Source organism: Phascolarctos cinereus, unplaced genomic scaffold, assembly GCF_003287225.1.
Source record: "Phascolarctos cinereus isolate Bilbo 61053 unplaced genomic scaffold, phaCin_HiC Scaffold_2;HRSCAF=192, whole genome shotgun sequence".
Lineage (NCBI taxonomy): Eukaryota > Metazoa > Chordata > Mammalia > Diprotodontia > Phascolarctidae > Phascolarctos > Phascolarctos cinereus.
In genome coordinates this window covers 357,294,059-357,311,054 of record NW_027555625.1, presented here as the reverse complement: position 1 = coordinate 357,311,054, position 16,996 = coordinate 357,294,059, and the positions used below count along the sequence as shown (strand labels likewise).

Genomic DNA, 16,996 nt, shown 5'->3' with positions numbered 1-16,996 from the left:
TTAGAGAAATGCAAATTAAAACAACTCTGAGGTATCATCTCAGAAATGACACCTATCAGAAATGAGAAATGCTAGAGAGGATGAGGAAAAAATAGATACGCCAATAACGGTGTGACCTGGTCCAACCATTCTGCCAGACAATTTGGGACTGTGTCCAAAGGGCTGTAAAATTATGCCTTTGATCCAGCACTGCCACTGCTAGTGTTTATCCCAAAGAGATCAAAGAAAAAGGAAAAGGACCTATATGTACAAAAATATTTAGAGCAGCTTTTTTTTGTGTGTTGGTAAAGAATTGAAAATTGAGGGGATGCTCATCAATTGAGAAATAGCTGAACAAGTGGCATATGATTGTGAGTGCTGTTGTGCTAAAAGAAATAAAAAGGAGGGGCAGCTAGGTGGTGCAGTGGATAGAACTCCAACCTTGGAGTCAGGAGGGCCGAAGTTCAAATCCGGCCTTAGACATTTGTCACTTACTAGCTGTATGACCCTGGGCAAGTCACTTAACCCCAATTATCTCACCAAAAAAAAAAAAGGCAAAAACAAAAAACAAACAAACAAATGACAGGGAAGGTGGTTTCAGAAAAAATATGGCAAGAGCTGTATGAACTGATGCAAAGTGAAGTGAGAAGAATCAGGAGATCATTGTGTATAGTAAAATAATGTTGTAATGATGATCAGCTGTGAAAGACTTGGCTACTCTGAGCAATGCAATGATCCAAGACCGTTCCAAAGGATTTGAAAAAATGCTGTCTACCTTTAGAGAGAACTGATGAACTCTTGAGTGCAAATTGAAGTATAACTTTTTCATTTTGTTTTTTAAAAATGTGGCTCATATAGAAAATATGGAAATGTTACGCATAATTTTAAAAAAAAGAAGGCAAAAAAAAGTATGTCTCTTGGGTGGACAAAGCTAAAGCTTCAGTTGAACTCACATATCCCGCTTTTTGGTTTTGTTTTTTTCTGATCATTTTCCTTCATACACTTCAAGAAGTTATTTAAGTTCATATATGTACAATATGCACATTAATTCTCTTGGCTAGAATCTTGCCCTTAATCTTTTTATTTACAGCAATGGCCACAGAGTGCTAAATTCTGTCTATACCCTTGATATGTGCAGTATCACTTTTTTCTGTAAATTTGCATATGAACAGTCAAAGGGACAACTCCACAGTTGTAAAAGTCCCTAGAAAACACTATCACCTGTTCCTGTCATCTTCCCTTTTGTGTTAGTTATTTTGGCATGGCATCTGGAAATGGTTTTTGCCAAAAGATAATACCTGTGCTAGAAAGTGTCCTTTCTTGATTAAGAAGATAACCCCAATGTGCTGATCAGTTCTAAAATCAATAAAAATGAGAGGATGCAAACTGATGGACTTGGTTTTTTTCATTGTTTATAGGAATAGAATGAGGCTATATTGAACCAAAGTTGTATGAAGTAATTTGTGACCAAGAGAGCCTACTGTATCCATCTGAATATAGAAGCTGCCCTTTTCCCCTCAAATCTGAGTTTTATAAACTGAATATGTCCTGTACCATTCATTCATTCATTGATTTGCTATATACCTAAATATTTTCCTTTGAAAAAGACCTCATTTTAGGGCTGTGGCCTGTATTTGGAGCAATATGTTATTTGACATGAGAATGGATGGACATTATTAATTTTTTGTGACATGACTAATGATTAAAATACTATTGAAATTTAAAACTGAGTAGTAATTAGACCCTTGCTTCAAAACTTCAAAAGAATTGTGACGGTTCTTTCCCTGAGTATTTGATGAAAATTATTTTCTCTAGAATTGTTCTGCTAATAACTTTGAAGTTGCTAAATCTAATGTTTTCTTTTCTTAGTCTTCCTCCTTCGTGACCTTTGTACTGCTTTGGCCACTGCTGATCACATCTTCCTTTTGGATATGCTGTACTCTTTAGACTTTTGTGACTGTGTGACCTCTCTTGGTTCTCATTCCTTTTTTTTTTTTTTTTTGCTAGGCAATGGGGTTAAGTGACTTGCCCAGTGTCACACAGCCAGTAAGTGTCAAGTGTTTGAGGCTGGATTTAAACTCAGGTCCTCCCGATTCCAGGCCTGGTGCTTTATCCACTGTGCCACCTATCTGCCCCTCTTGATTCTCATTCTTGCCTGACTGCTCCTCAGTCTTCTTTGTTGGATCATCATCTATGATCACTCTTACTATGGGCTTCCCCTGAGGCTTTATCCTGGGCCTTCTCTTTTCTTTTTGGGCTCTCACACAGATGACTTCCAAATCAGTGTATTTGACCTTAATCTCTCTGCAGAACTCCAGTTCAAAGTACCATAGAAATAAACTCTAGCTGGTAACAACTATCTATTGGACATTTCCCCCAGATGTATAGTTATCATCTAAAAGACTATATATAAAAAACAGGACATGTTTTCTTCCAACTACTACCCTAATCTAGTCTCTCCTATTTCTTTTAGAGGTACCATCATCCCTCCATTTGCCCAAGTTTACAGTCAGGCTTTTTATCCTTGAAGCTTTCCTCTTTCACCTCCTGCTTCCTCAAATTTTCTTGCATTTCTTTATCCATATACTTACTAGTCAATGTCTTGAGGAATTATGGTGCATTGAATGTTTTAGTTTGTTGCACTATGGGAGAATCGAGACCACACCTTTTCTTTGCAATTAAGAGCAATCATTTGTGTTAAGTTCTTTGTGAGTTCAAGATCTGATGTTTTGATATTAGTGTGTGCATATAGTAGACAGTTTTTGTTTATTTTGCAAGTACTCTGTTTACATTCTACATATGCTGGGTAAGTAAAGTTTATATTAAACAAAATTATAAATTTTCTTTTATCTTTAGTAACATAGCATCCCACATTTTTCAGCACTCTTTGAGAATCTTTTATTATTGATTTATTTTTCTCTTCCTCTCCCCTCTTCCTCCCTCCAAGTACAATCCAATCTCCTTAAGGTCAGGTTTCAGTTTTTTGTTTTTAATCTTGGTTTGTCCATGTTGCTGTTTGTCCTTGTTCGTGAAGAGGACCATGACGTTAGGAAGGTGATGTCATGACTTACAAGTGAATTGGATTTAAATGAAGCAGGGCTATGCAAAGTCACCAGCCTCATTCTCCCCTCCAGAGACATCTGAGTCCAGTGGTAAACTGTAGATCGGGGATGACTGGAGATGGCCTTGGAGGCAGTGGGAGACCTTGGCCTTTTTAAGCTAAGGTCTTTCCCAGGTCTCAGTTTGTCTGAGGCAACACCCATTCATTGATTAAGGCTAGGTAAGAGATAAGGCAAAGAATGACCTCTTTTACCTAGGCAAAAAATATACACATACATGTATGTATGTATGTATGTATGTATGTATGTATGTATGTATAAATCTAGGAGGGGAAGACCCTCAGGGTTTCTGGCCAAAAGAGAAAAAAATGCTATTTACATTCACTTTGCGCCATTGGAGCCCAAACAATGACTAAGAGAGGCTTAGGCTGGGAGCTGTTGTTGGCCAATCAATGAGAGCCAGAGTTATTTGGGTTTAAGGCTTGGACCTTAAAAAGAAATCTAGCCCATAAATTCCAAGATATCTTGGGAGGTTTCAGCAATCAAAATTTATATTCCTTTGGGCAGAGTACCCACAGGTAAGGATATGATTCCTATTATGGACAGAGGAAGAGGAGGGAGGGAGAGAAGGAGGGAAAGAAGGAAGAAGGGAAGGAAGAAAGGAAGAAGCAAGAAACTGCATTGCTCAAGTGGAACTGACCAGTTAGGGGATCCAGAGGGATACTACTAGTAACTCAGACATTGTTGTTTATCCCTTGTTCTTGAAAAGAACGATGAAGTCAGGAAGATGATGTCATGAATTGCAAGTGAATTGGATTTAAATGAGGCAGGGCTGTGCAAAGTCACTCACCTCACTCTTTCCCCCAGAACCATTAATCTTTGAATCCTTAGGCCCATTATGAACACATTAGGTACCTAAGAAATATTTGTTGAATTGAATTGAATTTTACTTTATTAAAATATATTGCCTGCAACCAGATAGTACACTAAATGGAAAGGCTCGAAATAAATGTGAGATGTGGACCAGGTGGAGCAGTAAGGACTGACTCAATTTATTCATCTAAGGGTACAGGATATATAGAGAAAATCCATCCTAACTTCAAAGAGTCCTCCCTGTGATAACATACATTTCCTCCTTATCAGGGTTCCTAGATAGGGTTGTAAATTCCAAGGGTTTTTCCTAGCGCCTGTATAGAGGAGTGAATATGTAAATCTAAGGTTCAAAGAGTGAGAAGGAATGCCTCAAGAGCCTACTAGCAGGGAGAGATTTGGAGAGCCCTGCTTTCTTAAACCCATATCGGACTCTTAAGAGCGGCCCTCAACAAAAACATTTATTTATTTATTTCTCCCAGTCAGGGAATGATGTAAGTGGTTTGGTTATTGGTTGATTGGTGTTTGTTGCACATGTTTATTAGTTCATTAAAAAATAATAGTTTTATTCTACTTAAATGCTTACATGGAAATGTGATCTCATTAATTTAAGAGATCCCTCCAGTGTGCATATTGCAACCCATCCTTGTCTGCCCATCTTGTACAACTCCTATTAATATCTTCCTCAAAATTTACCAGGTGATAAGACCTGGATAATACCATAAAGAATGAAATAAGATTATATTTTAGCAGATAGGTAAAGACTTGTGGTTGTATGTAGTCAGCTCATGATCTTATTAATGATTACGATTGGAATTAATTGAAAAAAGAAAAAAAGATATACAAAAAAGATATGCTATATAATTGAAACAGCTTAACTTTTGACTATAGAAAACAATTGAAAATTAAAAAGTTGGAAAGAACAATAGAAATGATATCGACACCAACTATAATCTATCTAGGAGTTTAACGGTGTAAAAATCCCTAAAAAGTGCTTTAGTCAACAAGCATCAGACTTACTGGCAGTCAAAAGCAATACTGGGTTAGACTGTAAATTCATTTATAAATCTTATTAAGAAGAATGATGGACAGGTTTTTTTTGGCATATTCTATCACAAAACAAAAGCTTTGCGAGGTTTCTTTAAATTGATTTTACCTTTCATTGCTTTCTATTTTGTGAGATAATATTGCAACTCCCTAACACTTATCTGTGTTCTTACAAACAATTTCATTACTGGGAACTACCTGCACTGATCAAATCCCAGGCCAGTCATCCTGTTCCCCCCCACACTCCCAGTTATAAAAGCTTATATTTTTATATAACCCTTTAAGATTTGCAGAATACCTTTTACATGTTAAATTAATCCCAGAGATCAGAATTAGGACTGATAGGTAGAAATTGCAGAAGGGAAGATTTCAGCTTAATATAAGGAAAAGCTTACCAGCAGTTTAGAGCTGTCAAAAAGAAGAGAAATGGACTGATTTGCAAGTTAATGAGTTCCCTTCCTCAGATGGTTTTAAAGCAAAGGCTGGATTGCCAATTTGGGGGTTTTGTACAGAGGACATCAATTTCTTCATCATAAAATGAGGGCGTTGGACTCAATGGACTGTAAGGTTCCCTCCAGTTCCAAATCTATGATCATATGGTCTTTTGAATGACCTCTGACTGTACCTCTCAAATAATTTACTTTTATATTGAATATTATTTAAATTGTGCAGTTTTTTAAATCAGATGTTTTCTGTTCGCCTAAATGTATTAGACTTGAAGACAGAATGATTGATTTTGAGTTCATTTTTTGCTGCATTATTCATTTGGCATTGAGCCAACTGTCACTTTCATCATCTATAACAACATTGGTATTACTACTTATCTCAGGGTTGATGAGGAGTGAAATGAAACAATGTTTTATTACTGTAAAATATTTTATAAATATGAGTTTTAATTATGATTTTCTTCATAATTTTTGGTGTTCCACTAGAAAAGTTTCTAGCATTTTTCTTTCTGTTTATTCCCCAGGGTACCTTGGACATCAAAGTAAACATTTTCTTGTCTGAAGATCATTGTCATTAATCTTTACCATGGCATCTGGAACTGAGTCAGTTATGTTTAAAGAGTTTTGCCCCTTATACTATCTCCTCAGTGCCATTCCAGCTAAGATCCAAAAGGGCTTTCGCTCTATTGTGGTTTACCTCACAGCACTTGACACCAACGAGCACTATATTGCAGTGGGCAGTAGCATTGGGATGCTCTATCTTTACTGCAGACAGTTAAATCAGATGAAAAAATACAATTTTGAGGTAAGTTTGTTCTTCAGCACAGGGCTACATTAAATAAAGTCACGTGGCATAGTAGGAAAAGACTTGGATTTTAATATCTGTCAGTCTATCTGAATATCTTAAAAAGTTAGGTCCTGCTTTGTAGAAAATGGCGGAATGTATATTTCATAAAAGGGTAAATACTGGAATCATTTTGGTGGCTTATTTAATTTTCATCGTATATCTATGTCTTTTTAATAGTCTTTCAAAGGTTTCTGAGTTATTAGGTATTTGGTAATGTTGGCAGTTCACAGTGAAGATTAATCTTTGGCCCACTAAAATGGGCCATTTATGTCTGTGCTGCAGAAACTACCGCTACCTTTTTGTAAGCATTTATTCTTTTAAAAGCCCTTGATCTTTCTATTATGTTAGAATGTTATTGTTTTAAAATTGTTGTTAAATCTTGTGGAAAGAGGTGCTGAATAGGACTCCAGTGCAATGGGAGGAAGAGTCCTAAAGTTGGAGTCAAAGGACCTGTGTTCAAATCCTGACTACCACTGGACCTTGAGTTTCCTTATATAATAAGGGAGTTAGCCATCACCTCTTAGATTCTTTCCAGCTCTAAATCTTTGATCCTGCAAGTTGTGACCATGGATGAATCATTTCATTTCCCCGAGCCTTAGTGCTGGCATCTGTAAAATAGGAGTTATAAATCTGTCTACTTCACAGTGCTGTTGTGAGGACAGTGTTCTGTAAAAACTGTAAAGTGCTATGTAAATATGAGCTGCTGTTATTCTCCTACTGCGCATTTGGGTGTAATGGGGATCATTGTTTTAAGTCTATCAAAACAGCCGGTGCCTACAAAGAGCTTCAGATGTTCAGGGGTTCAGAAAAATTTCAGAACACTTGAATCAGGATTTTCTTTTCTCTTGTCTCATTTAAAAACTTACACACACATACATATACACATATACACATGCATACGTGCACATATGCACACACACACACATATATAAACTAACACAGGTGAGAGGTATGACTTTTGGTTTTTTCATCTGCCAAGTGAAGGGGCTGTGTTAGATCCCTTAAGATCCTTTAAGATCCCTTCCAGTTTCAGGGTCATCTGGGAGGTACAGTGGATAGAGTGTTGGACTCTGAGTTAAGAAGACCTGACTCTTGCAGCCTTAATTTCCTTAACTGTAAAATGGGGATAATAATAGCACCTACTGTGCAGAGCTGTTATGAGGAACAAATGAGGTTCTAATATTTATAAAGTGCTTTGTAAACCTTAAAGTGCTATATAGATGTTATCAATTATTATTAAATCTTTTGTTAATTAAACTAGCATATATTGCATCAAAGTGAAGCCTGCGGCTATGTTGGTGATCTTTGCTTACTTTTTAGTTTTAAAATGCTTAGCCGAGTGCAGTTTCCCTAGTTTGACAGGTTTGTTTTACTTTATTAGGGGAAAACTGAATCTATAACAGTTGTTAAACTCTTAAGCTGCTTTGATGATCTTGTGGCAGCTGGCACAGCCTCAGGCAGGGTTGCAGTCTTTCAGCTTGTGTCTTCATTGCCTGGGAGAAATAGACAGGTAAGTGCTAAAACTTTTAAAATATTTTACACATTTTGGCAAATTCCTGATGGAGTTTAATGGATTTATTTTTAATGCTTTATCATCTGGGGAATAAGTATTCAGAACAAAATAGTAAATAATTTTAAAGTGCTTGTGCAAAACGCCTTGAAGTTTTCTTGTACACGTTTTATTCCAGACTGAGATGGTTGATGAAAAATTACACCTGTGTAGATTGACATTCTGATTCTAATGTTTTTAAGCACAAGTTCCATTAGTAGTCTCATTTTAGAGATGTGGAGACTGGTTCTCCCCCACTTGTTTGGGAACTGGATGTGGGGTGGCAATAAGAACTATGAATAAGTGGATGAAGGTTGTCGATTTATGTGCCAGAAACAAGGGGTGGAAGAGAAGTAAGTTATACCCTTCTTTCCTCTCTATCCACATGTGAATGATTTTTGCATATTCGTGTCTTCAGCCTTATAATCTCAAGCTTCTTCCTTTTTTTTTCCATGTACTTTATTGACATTTATGCATAGCTTCGGAGATTTGATGTAGCTGGTATTCACAAAAATAGCATTACTGCTTTGGCTTGGAGTCCCAATGGCATGAAGTTATTCTCTGGAGATGACAGAGGGAAAATTGTCTTTTCTTCTTTGGATCTTGACCAGGTACATATTTTTAAAGGTTACAAATGTTGGTTTTTAACCTTTATGTTTTTATTATAAAACCTTAAATCCCAAAATCAAAATTTTATTTTTAGCCAGTCAGCTAAGTATTCTTAAGAATGATACCCTTCTAATCTCAAATTTTTTATATAGCAGTTTATTGCAAAGTCTCTTCAGATAGTTTATAAAACCCAACTTTTCTCAGTAAGAGAGTGGCCTGCATCTCTGATGGAACATTTATGGCTCTCCCTTTGGGTCCACTATTTTGGGAAGGTTCCTTGAAGTGAGAAAAAACACTTCCTAAGTCATAATTGTAGACAAGTGCCAAAGGTTTCAGTGGATATTGAACTGGCCACTTGACAAACCTTGTTAATGGCCTTCTCCCCCTCCCTACTGGGAGGGGGAGCAGGAGCTGGGGGTAGCAGAGGACGGTGCTGAAAGAACTATTCCTAGTCCCACCTTCATAGCCACAAGAGCAGTTGGACGTTTCTTTATAGCACTCTGCATTTTGCACAGTGCTTTCTTTTGGCTATAACAACCCTGTGAGGCAATTATTGTTTCAGTTTTATAAATGAGGAAATTGAGGCTTAGAAATGAAATGACCTATCCAAGAACCTACAGCTAGTAGGTGGTGGAAGCATGAACTCAAATCTTCCTACTGCAAATCTGTTGTAATGCTGTGCTCTCCCCCATAATGCTCAATGCTCTTCCATCACACAGCTCAGGACATGGTGCCTAAATGTAGTAGATGTTGATTGTGAGGATTGAATAAGATAATAGTGAAAGTGCTTTGCAAACTTAAAGTGCTACATAGATATAAATTACTGCAATTTTAGTTAAACTCTTCTTGAGGTGTAATACTTGATATCACACAGTTCCAGGTCATTTATTGTGGTCACTTTGAGATAATTGGAGATTCTGAGCTTCTCATTATAGAAGCACAGTGGGGGAAAAGGCATCTTGTGGAACAAATGTGAAGCTGGAGTCTCACTGTAACTTTGTAGAAAGAACACTGGACACTTGGGTTAGAATCCAGACTCTAATGCTTAGTAGCTAATTTTCTCAGCTTTAAATGGGCTAATAGTAGTATATTACTTGGTAGTTTCCCTTTGAACTTGAAAGAAAATACTGTGAGGTAAAAATTAATTTATCCATGTTTTCACCAGCAAGGAATTTTCAAAAGCATTATTTAGAATGGGATGCCACAGAGTTTAAAGTATTGAAGCATGAGGTTCAAGGTGTAAATTGACTCAAATACTAAATTTCTGAATTAGCAAACATGTTTAGTTTTCAAGAATGATAATGATCAAAGTTAGAATGTTTTAGTTGAAAATTGATGATATATTTTTTTTTTGTAAGGGAGTCTGCAACTCCAGCTTGGTATTAGAAGAACCATCTTCAATTGTGCAGCTGGATTATAGCCAGAAAGTTCTTCTGGTCTCTACCTTACAGAGAAGTCTGCTTTTTTACACTGAAGAGAAATTGGTCAAGCAAGTTGGAACCCAACCAAGAAAAAAGTAAGATATATATGCCTTAATTTGAGCACTTCAGTTGAGTCAGAACTTTGTCCTTACTTTGATCTTTTGGAGTAAGTCCAGTAAGTTCAGATACTTCATTATATCTTTGATTTCATCAACGCAAATCCATTGTCTACCCCTACATGTGAGCTATCTACTCCTCATTCTATGTGATTCTTATCCATTTGCTCTTGAAACCCTTCTAGAAGATTTTCCCAGTGTTCTGAAGGCCTTCCCCTAGAACTTTCAGCATTTCATGAGAACCTTTGTAATAGTTAGATTGTTCAACGTATCCACTGGTATCACATAGCCTACCTACCTCCTTTTCTAATCATAGTTTCCTGGATTATGTCTTTTATTTGACTTCTTATGTGTATTTGTCTGATGCCCCTTACCGAGTTTGGGAAAGCCTAAGATAGCTGTGTAATCTACAAGTACTACCTGGGGGAGATGGGGTTTCTTTCCTTCTAAGAGACTATTGATCAGTGTTGACCTAGGAGATGCTTACACTCTCACCATCAGAGTTTATAGCTGCAACCACTATTCCATCATTTCAAAAGTCGTGTAGTTTAAATTACCAGTTACTAATACTAGCTCACATTTACATAATACTTTAAAGTTTTCCAAGTGCTTTCCTCATAAAGCCCCTGTGTGGTAGGTATTGCAGTTATTATCATCCCCATTTAGCAGATGATGAAACTGGTATTTGGAGAGATAAAGTGAGTTTGCCTGTCCTTACATGCTATCGAAGAGGATGACCAACTTTCAGCCTCAGGTTTCCAGATTCTCATTCAAACAATCTTTGTACTCTGCCACGCCTCCTGTTTAGTGTGAGAATCCCTTCTGTAATATTCATAAGCACACAAAATTTGAGAAGTGGGAGAGACTCAGGGGTCGTTTAGTCCAACTTGTATCTGAACAAGAACCTCTTCTATACCATCTATGAAGGCTTAGCTGTAAAGCTGGCCTTATGTTTTTATCATTTGAAGGGATTCTTCCTTTGAGCTCAGTGATCAGACATGATGTTGAATTGAAGTTTTGCCATTTAAAAAACTTCAGTGTCAACTCACCAAAATTCTGTTCTGATGATCTTTATTTTAGAGCAGAGTTTTGTGTAAAACTCTTGGTAATGAGATTTAATTAGCAAAGAGCCTGACAAGTCATTGAGGCTGCTGAAATAAAAAAGAAATGCCTAAGTCATTTCATCCTTTGAATATATGGCTTAAACCCCAAGGACAGTACTACATTGAGGGTCAAGCATTTTATCGTGTAAAATGAATGTGAATAGTGGACAAATGAACAAGACTTGTAAAGCTCAAGCAACTGAATATAGGGATATTAATACAGTTGTGACTTGGCTAGGGCCTAGTATAGCATTAGGATTGGAGGGAGAAAAGCTATGTAGTGCAGGGAAAAGGACAGTGGACTAAGACTCAAGGACCTGGATTCTGTTCCCTGCCTTGTCACTGACACTCCCCCGACACACCTTCCCTTCCCCAATTAGTTTTCCTCATTTAGAGACTACAAATATTTTAGTAGAAAGAGCACTGTGTTTAGATTCAGAAGACTTGGGTTCAAGTCCTGTCTCTGTTACTTAATACTGGTATGTTCTGGAACAAGTCACTGAACTTGTTGGTGTTGCATTTTTCCTTATCTATAAAATTAAGAGGTTAGAATAGGTGATGTCTAGTCTCTTCTAGATCTAAGTCCTGTGACCTAGTAGAAGAAATTGCATACAAAGTATTTCCTAGCTTTCTGGTTCTCTGGAATTAATTAGTGCTATCATGGATGTATAACAGAAGAATAATCGGTAGGACTTAGTGGAAGATAAGGCGGAGAGAAAGAAGAACTAAAGACCACTGTACAGCTTGCAGTCTTGGGGTGATTCTGGTGATGCTGTTGCTGTTGCTGCGTAGGTCTCACACAGACACAGACACACACAAGTAAGGCAGGTATCTTTATTTATTTTATAGCTGAGAAAACAAAGGCTCAGGGAGATTAGATGATTTGGCCAGTCATGTAGCTAATTAAGTGCAGATCTAAGACTTGAACCTAGCTAGGTTTTTTTTACTCCAAGCCTAATACTCTTTCCACTATATCCCAGTGACATTAATGGGGAACTTCTAAAGGAGTACTGAAACAGACTGGTCATCTGGGCAACACATTAATTTTGTATTTCACAGTAGTCCTGATATTGATAAATTTTGAAGAAATGAAAGGACAACACTCCCACTTTAAGCATTAGGCCCAGAATTATTTTATATGACACTTTAAAGAGGAAGGATTGAGGAATTTTAATAGGTTAATGTTTTTGACATCTTCCTTATAGAGAACAGAAGGAAAAGATGAACATAAAACAAGTGGTTAAGGGGAAAAATGAACCTCAGTTTAGACTGATCAAATCCTAGCTTGATAATACTACATAATAGTAGTAATCCCAAATCAAATTTGCATATGTGGTTTCTTCCCTTTTTTTTCCACTTTAATTTTAGCACAGGGAAATTTGGAGCATGTTTTATTCCTGGGTTGTGCAAGCAAAGTGACCTCACGTTATATGCTTCAAGGCCTGGGCTACGATTGTGGAAGTCTGATGTCCATGGAACGGTGCAGGCAACATTCATCTTAAAAGATGTATTTGCTGGAGGAGTGAAACCTTTTGAACTGTATCCTCGACTTGAACCAGCTGAGAAGGGAAGTTGCCCATTATCGGAGAAACACCTAGGGCTTGTGTCATGCTTCTTTCAAGATGGCTGGGTATTGAGCTGGAATGAGTATAGTGTTTATTTATTAGACACTATAAATCAGGTAGGTAGAGGCACTGTGTGTAGGTGTTTAAGTAGAGAGATTGTTAGTATGTAGAATTTTATTTTGTCTCATTTCTCCTTTAATGATTTTATATATCATTTATACAGTGTTTGCTATCTTGCTATACCTTCTCTTTTCTTTTTCTTAGTATGGAAAATTGTGGAATGTTTTGCTAATTTTTCTATTTATAATTTTTGTTTCATGGTTTTAAAACTGAAAACTAATTTTGTTGATATCTTAAATTTTTTTATCACCTCCATTTTCCACTTTCCACTTCCACCTTCCACTCTCCCCTATCTAGAGAGGCATCTCTTATAATAAAGACAGAAAAAAAAAGAAAGAAAAGTAGCTCAGTAGAATTAATAACATATCATTTCAATAGCATATGCAGTGTTCCATACCCATCCTCCCCCACTTGTGCAACAGAGGAAGAAAGAGACATTCTCATATCCCCTTTTGGGTTTTTTTTTTCCTTTTTTGGCTAGGCAGTGGGGTTAAGTGACTTGCCCAGGGTCACATAGATAGTAAGTGTTATGTGTCTGAGGCCAGATTTGAACTCAGGTCCTCCTGACTCTAGGGCCAGTGCTCTATCCACTGTGCCACCTAGCTGCCCTTCATATCACCTTTTGGGGGACAAGCTTGATTATTGTAATTTCATAGTATTTCCTTTATATTTTATTGTTCTTTCTTTTTACATTATTTTCCTGGTACTGCTTACTTCACTATGCATCAGTTCACATGAGTCTTCCCTTGTTTCTCTGGCTTCTTAATATTCATCTTTTATTACAATGAAGTAATAGTTGATCATATTAATGCAGCACAATTTCTTTAGCTATTTCTCAATCATTCGGCATCTGTTTTGTTTCCAAGTTCTTTGCTGACACAGTGTGCTATTATAAACATTTTGGTGGAGATTTCTACCTTTCTTTCTGTCTTTGACCTTTTTTGGAGGTCAAAAAATGCAATTGTACTGATTCATAGCTCCAACAACAGCACTTACTATTGAACATTTTGCTGTATTAATTGAATTGAAATTATTTTTTCTCTACTGCAACATCTCTCTAGTTTGTGATTTCATCTCTGTAACAACCCTTCATTTTCCTTCTTTTTTGGGGTGGGGAGGGAAGGGGAAGCAGAACCTGGATGTTGGTACTGCAACTGCTTTCCTCATAACTAGCCTCTTAAGGCTCTTTACCCTTCACCCACCCCCTCCCATTCTGCCTAGGAAAGAAAAATAAAAATGCTTTATGTGTATTTTATTTCAATAGATGCACAGTAAATTCTTTCTTGGCTGAGATCATCAATTGTTCTATCTTCTTTTGGCATATGCCAGCAGTGGGATCTAACTGGTCAGGGTATTGAGGTTTTAGCCACTTTTCCTGGCATGATTCCCAAGTTCTTTCCATATAACATCAGGATTGGAGAGAATCTTAGCAGTCATCTGGCCTGCCCCAGTCACTTATGGATGAGCACAGAACATCATTGAGGTGGAGTGTGGTGCCCAAAGGCATACAGCTACTTAGAAGTCATTCAGCAAATAATTTGTCATAGTAAAGTAGTATTATGTGCTTGCTTATGTGAAATTCTGACAGATGCTATTTGCTTTAAAGTGTGGTCTTATTTTGTATTTTTTGACAGGCTACAATTGCTGGTTTGGAAGGTTCAGGTGATATTGTATCTGTATCCTGTACTGAAAATGAAATATTCCTATTAAAGGGAGATAGGAACATTATAAGAATTTCGAGCAGACCTGAAGGAGTTGGATCAATAGGTTTGTATTTTTTGGAAAATGCAGTGGTGTTTATTCTGATAAATCATGAATTATTTTGGGGATTATAAGATGTAAACATTCTTATTTTGCATGTTTAAAATCTTTTAGCTGCTATCAGCTTGAAGGGATTTTTAAAAAAAGTCTCAGTTCTGTTCAATATACTCTTTTATTGCTTTCAAGGATACTCTATATTTGTGCTTAAACAAAATCTTGGACTTAGAAATTATCTTTGGACCTAGAATGTAGGAAGGAATCCTAGACTTGAAATCAGAGTACTCAGGTTCTCTCTAATTCTAAGTCTGTCAGTGACTGACTTACTTTGTATTGTTGGGTTAATCACAGAATCTCAGAGTTGGAAGGGATCTCAGAGATGATTTATTCCAACTCATAACCAAAAAGGAATCTCTATTGTAACATAATGGACAGGTGGTAAACAAGCCTTTGCTTGAAGACCACCCTCCCCAGCACCTCAGTGAGAAAGAACCTCACAGTTTCCACGCAACATTCCGACTCCCTTCTCTTGACTCTTGTGTACATCTTGACCTCTGTCACTTGATAGTTAGGTAAATGAGGGCACAGCACTTATCCTTTCAGTGCTCCCCAGGCCACTAAAAAAATGGTTTGTTAAAGGTGAGTTACTGTTCTAGATCAGTGGAGTTTCAATACCAGAGTCACTGATCTGGATTGAGAAATGAAATGAATGTTTCCTACCAATAAAATGAAAATTTCTTGATGACAGGGACTATTTTTCATTTTGTCTTTACATCTCCCGAATCCAGTATAGTGCCCAGCATATATTAGGCACTTAATAAATGATTATTGACTAAATGATAAATCCAGTACCTCCAGAGGCAACCCATTCCTCTTGAGATAGATCTCTTGGATAGTTTTAATTGTTAGGAAGGTTTTTTTTCCTTTCTTTTATCAAGCATAAATTTGCCTATTTGCAACTTAGCCCTAACCTCTAGGGCCAAACAGCAAGTCTTATCCTTTCTGCATGTGATAGGCTTTCAAATATTTTAAGAGTTATAATATCTCATCCACATTTTCTCTTCTCTGGGCTAAATGTTCTCATTTCCTTCATTGATTCTTCATATGGCGTGGACCCAAGGCTTTTCATCATTTTGGTTGCCGTATTCTGGACATTTTCCAGCTTATAAGTATCCTTTCTAACTTATGTCACCCTGAACTGATAGGAGTGCTCCACATGTGTTTTAACTAGGGTAGAATATGACAGGACTATCACCTCCTTATTCCTGGGCAAACTGTACCTCTTTTAATGCAGTAGAAGATCTCATTAGCTTTTTTGGATACCGTTTACATGTTGATACATAATGAGTTTTTAATCTTTGCTGATCTCTTTCAAATGTGCTACAATCTAGCTGTGCCTCTCCTGTATCATACTCTTGAAATCAGTTTTTGAACCCAAACATAAGATTTTACATTAAATCTATATTAAATTTTGTCTGATTCTAAGGCCCTTTCTCCTCCAATTCTGAAACTCTTTGATGCAGTGAATGTGTTGTTGTATCTTTTATTTGACCACAGAAATCCTCTTTGAGAAGGTAATCAGCACTATAAAGTCCAATGTCCTCCTTCCTCATTGTATTTGGGTACTTTTTTGACCTGTAGAGGCTTTTCCCTGTGCATACCCTTCTCATATCCTTCCCCATTATCTACAGTCCCTCTCAGTAAGCTTATTCTTCTGTCTTTCCTAGGGTCATAGGATTATAGGGTTAGAGCTGGAAAGGACCTTAAGAAATCATCTAGTTCAACACCCTCATTTTACAGATGAAGAAACTGAGGCCCAGAGAAGTCAAGTGACTTATCCAAGGTCTCTTGGGTCATAAGTAGAGAGTTGGAATGTCAGTCCTGGTCCACTGACTCCAATTCCAGTGCTCTGAAAAGTATATCTCGTTGTTCCCCATTTGTTCAGATATTTTTTCCAGATACTTAGAAGCCCAAATTCCAGCACTTTTTTTTTTAATAAAGCAGAGAATCATATTTTTATTGGTGGGTTTTACTTTCACACATTTATAATCAATAAATTGGTGACCACAGTAGTTGATTCATTTCTTTGATGGGCATCTAGATCATTGATACCTTGGATAGTATCCTTAAATTTTATTGGTCATTCTTTTATTTTAAAATGAAGGGAGTGTTGATTACATGATCTCTGAAGTCCCTTCTAGCTCTAACATTCTATGATTCACCCCTTTCTCTTGTTCTTCCTCATCCGCCTCTGACTTTAGGGTTGCTGGTATTATTATTAGTATTCTCAGCATAAACTAATACCCTCAAGGTGGTATTATTGGGCTAAAAGCTTGGAACAGAAAATCACGGACAGAAATGTCTATGATTCATTGCACCCACATACAAGTATAAATAACTTTTAAAAATCTTCATTTTGGTGAAAAGTTAAGCACAGATAATAATACCACCATTACCTTTGACTATAAAGGATAAACTTGAGCTGAGTGATTTTCATTTGCTTCCTT

At 36.9% G+C, this 16,996-nt stretch overlaps 1 protein-coding gene across 6 annotated transcripts in view; it reads left to right on the top strand.

Annotated features, from left to right (window-relative positions):
* The window catches only part of TECPR2 (tectonin beta-propeller repeat containing 2), a 147,957-nt gene that overhangs the window by 27,725 nt on the left and 103,236 nt on the right, over window positions 1-16,996 (top strand). For all 6 annotated transcript variants that reach the window (XM_020971107.2, XM_020971108.2, XM_020971109.2 and 3 more), the window contains exons 2-7: window positions 5,926-6,206; window positions 7,630-7,758; window positions 8,277-8,408; window positions 9,765-9,922; window positions 12,415-12,727; window positions 14,366-14,498. In XM_020971107.2, the coding sequence (XP_020826766.1) occupies window positions 5,988-6,206; window positions 7,630-7,758; window positions 8,277-8,408; window positions 9,765-9,922; window positions 12,415-12,727; window positions 14,366-14,498 (1,084 nt within the window). In that variant the 5' untranslated portion in view covers window positions 5,926-5,987. The remainder of the gene's footprint in view (window positions 1-5,925; window positions 6,207-7,629; window positions 7,759-8,276; window positions 8,409-9,764; window positions 9,923-12,414; window positions 12,728-14,365; window positions 14,499-16,996) is intronic.